The sequence below is a fragment of the Pundamilia nyererei genome, unplaced genomic scaffold, assembly GCF_000239375.1.
Source record: "Pundamilia nyererei isolate P.nyererei 1_Seehausen unplaced genomic scaffold, PunNye1.0 scaffold00056, whole genome shotgun sequence".
In the NCBI taxonomy this organism is placed as follows: Eukaryota; Metazoa; Chordata; class Actinopteri; order Cichliformes; family Cichlidae; genus Pundamilia; species Pundamilia nyererei.
Window position 1 is genome coordinate 1,139,638 of NW_005187457.1, and position 3,171 is coordinate 1,142,808.

General features: G+C 42.1%; 1 protein-coding gene across 1 annotated transcript in view; it reads right to left on the reverse strand.

Annotated features, from left to right (window-relative positions):
• Positions 1–709: 709 nt before the first annotated feature.
• The window catches only part of midn (midnolin), a 25,900-nt gene continuing 23,438 nt past the window's right edge, over positions 710–3,171 (reverse strand). Inside the window, exon 8 of the mRNA XM_005734017.2 lies at positions 710–1,878. Coding sequence (XP_005734074.1) covers positions 1,616–1,878 — 263 coding nt within the window. The 3' untranslated portion in view covers positions 710–1,615. The remainder of the gene's footprint in view (positions 1,879–3,171) is intronic.

Below are 3,171 nucleotides of genomic sequence, written 5' to 3' on the forward strand. Positions count from 1 at the left end.
TTCCCCACATTTTAAGTCCCCATGTCTAGCAGCAAAACTGTGAAAGGCCTAACCTGATATGTCAATGAATGTACTGGTGGAGGCACTAGATAATGATGCCAGATAAAGACCCCATTTCGCCTCCCTCTTGGCCAGTAATAAAAAATAAAAAATAAAAAAAATAAAAAAATGGAGGCATCATTATGAGAACTTGTGATAACAGGTACACATCAATTGGGCATCAAACTGGGAGCCAATTTGCTTTTTCATACAGTCATGTTGCAAAGTAGTGGGCCATGTGCTCACGGCAGCTGAACTTCACAAATTTGAGAACGTATGGGGTCGTTTGAGAGAAGACAACTGGACAAAAACATAGGATATTCTAAAAATCAATTTACAACAAACTTACACACACACACGCCCTAACAAGCATTTGCCAATTGTCACATTTATGTACACAAACTCGAAATCCCTCAGTCTCTTCAGGTTTGTAACACATGAGGTTGGCTGCATGAAAAATGATCTTTCTGTAACTTTTGTTGTGGCCAGACAAAAAAAAAAGAAAAGAAAAGAAAAGAAAAGGCATGAATGAGCTAATGAATGATTGAATGGATGCACATATTTGTTGGTAGTCAACGATCTGACTAAAGCCACAAAGGGCTGCTGTTTTTTGAAAACAGCAGATAGGAAGAGAAATAAAAATAGATTTTTTTTCATATACATTTTAAAGATTTTAAAATCCTCTAAAGCACTTTCTGTTAATATTCATTTATTTTGTGTATTCATTAATCATTCCTATCAATACCCTATGTCACTGAGGTTGATATCAATACTTCCATATTTATTATTTATTCTATTTCAGGCCCCACCTCCTCCTCGCACATTTTGACCAGCTGTTATAAATCAAGAATATGTGCAAACTACTTTGAACTGTTATATGAAAACCTGAATGCTTTGTGAACAATGCTACATATTTTTTTGTTTATAAAATATAATAATATGCTTAAAAGTGGAAAAAGAAAAGGTTTAACCACCCCGTAACAGGTAAAAACTGGACTCTTGTTGATGAGTTTTGAGATCAATTAGAATGCCCACTGAAATAATCCATAGTCCGGCAGTTCTGCCCTTCTTCTGATTAGGAAACACTGAAGCCTCTGGTGCTCCTGTCCTGTTATGTCCAGTGTGGATCTCTTCATTTCTCCCCAGAGTGCATTTAAAAAGAAAAAAACAAAAACAAAAATTCTGAAAATACCACCACCACCACCACCACCACCCACTGAATTCTGCTATACTCAAGTACAGGTATGGTCTCTGTAATCAAACCCCCCAAAAAAGGTCTTGCACACTGTTAAGTCCAGTAGTTGCCTGTCCAAATCCAAGCATCACAAGAAAGTTCTTTTGCTAATGTTGCTGTATTATTATTTTTTTTCACAAGGTCACCCACAAAGGGCAGAATGAGATTAGAGTCTGCAGAGAGCCTGTTTTCATGTGACAGATGACTGTCGCAAGGACAACTGTGATTTCCTCTCTGAAGTTACATGTCATCTCCTGCAAATCCGCTCCCTCAAAATTATCTCTAAGGAAATCCCAAGCAATGCTTTGCACATCTTTGAATGCGTATGTGGGAGCAGATGGTTCAGGCCATGACGAACTCGGACTTCAAGTCAGCCTTTACATCGGGCTTCCACACTGAATCGTCAAAGTCCAGGTCCAGGGAGCCCTCGCTGGACATGCTGCTGTTGCTATTGCTGCGTCCCGCCTTGCGGTTGGGCAGCCACTGATAAGGAGCCCGTTGGTCCCGCCTGGCCTTCCTGCGCAGACGCTTCTGCTGCATCAAGAGCTGCAGACGTTCCACCTTACACCTGGTTGCGCGGTTCTCTGTCTGACGTATACGATCACCTGGACACAGGAGAGAAGAGTAGAAAGACAGTCAGGTATTTTTCTTTACATAGCAAATGTTTTTTTTTTTTTGTTTTTTTTTAATTGTCTTTTCTCTTAACAGCTCTGGAGGAATGGGGGGGGGTGTTAATATGTGTGCCTGTGTAGCTGATGATAATGCTAAAACATGCTAGGCTCTTAACCTTGGCTCACAAATGCACACAAACACACATCCACCATTCACACAATGTAACATTGGAATCTGGTGGTTAACCTCCCCCACAGAGTATAATTAGCCTCCACAGTGCTATTTCATCCCCTTATCAGTGAATGGGGGAGACCTTCTCAAGGCTGAAATACCTACTAGGGTCAAAAAAGATGCAAACCCCTGACAGACATGATACTTTCTGATAGCTGCCTATGATATTTACAAACGTAATTACCCATGGCATGCTTCAGTGACTGGATTTGCTCCTAAGTGCATTTCTAGCTGTTGATGTGCCTATAGGAGAATCTAGTCTCAAGGGAGCGGCCTTGCATTGCACCGTGAATGCTTTCCTACACCAGCCAAGTCGAGTCTAATTCCATTTATACGTATATTCAGGGCCTCAGAAGGAGGGGAAAGCAACCGCAATCTATTAGCTAGCTCCATTAGTATCTGTCTGGGAATTAAATAATTAAATAATGGGCTAGAATGTCAATAAACCGAAGCACAGTGGCCATCCCTGCGCCTGCTGCATGCACCGCAACACACACACACACACACACACGTTCACATCCGTATTTGGGTACATCATGTATTCACACAAAAATAGATACACAATGTGCACACCCGTGCACTGAACTACACACAGCTGCACACAGTCACAGGTGCACAGACAGACACACACACACACCCCAACAGCCGCAGTAGCTTTTAACGTGGATCGATGGCAAATTAAAAAGACCTATTGATTAAACCTTAGCTCTAGTGCAGCCATCCATCTCGGGTCCAGGACAACGCTATTGGCTTTCAATAGAAAATGCAAGCGAATGGAAATTGTAAGCAGGGAGAGAGACGAGAGGAAAGCAAAGATTGTTTTTTTTCTTCCCCCCCCCCTTCCATTTTTTCTTTATTATGGCTTTAGCTTCCTACTCTCCACTCATTGACCTTACCCCCCCTACTCCATCTATTCTACCCCTTCACCCTTTACACACAAGCACACAGAAAGCCCCTTTTCTGCCCCTCCCTCTTCCAGTTCTTGCCCCATATCTCCCTAGAGACAGCTAGGTGGGGCAGTGTGAAGAAGAAAAAGGAGGAGGGGACAGGCAGGG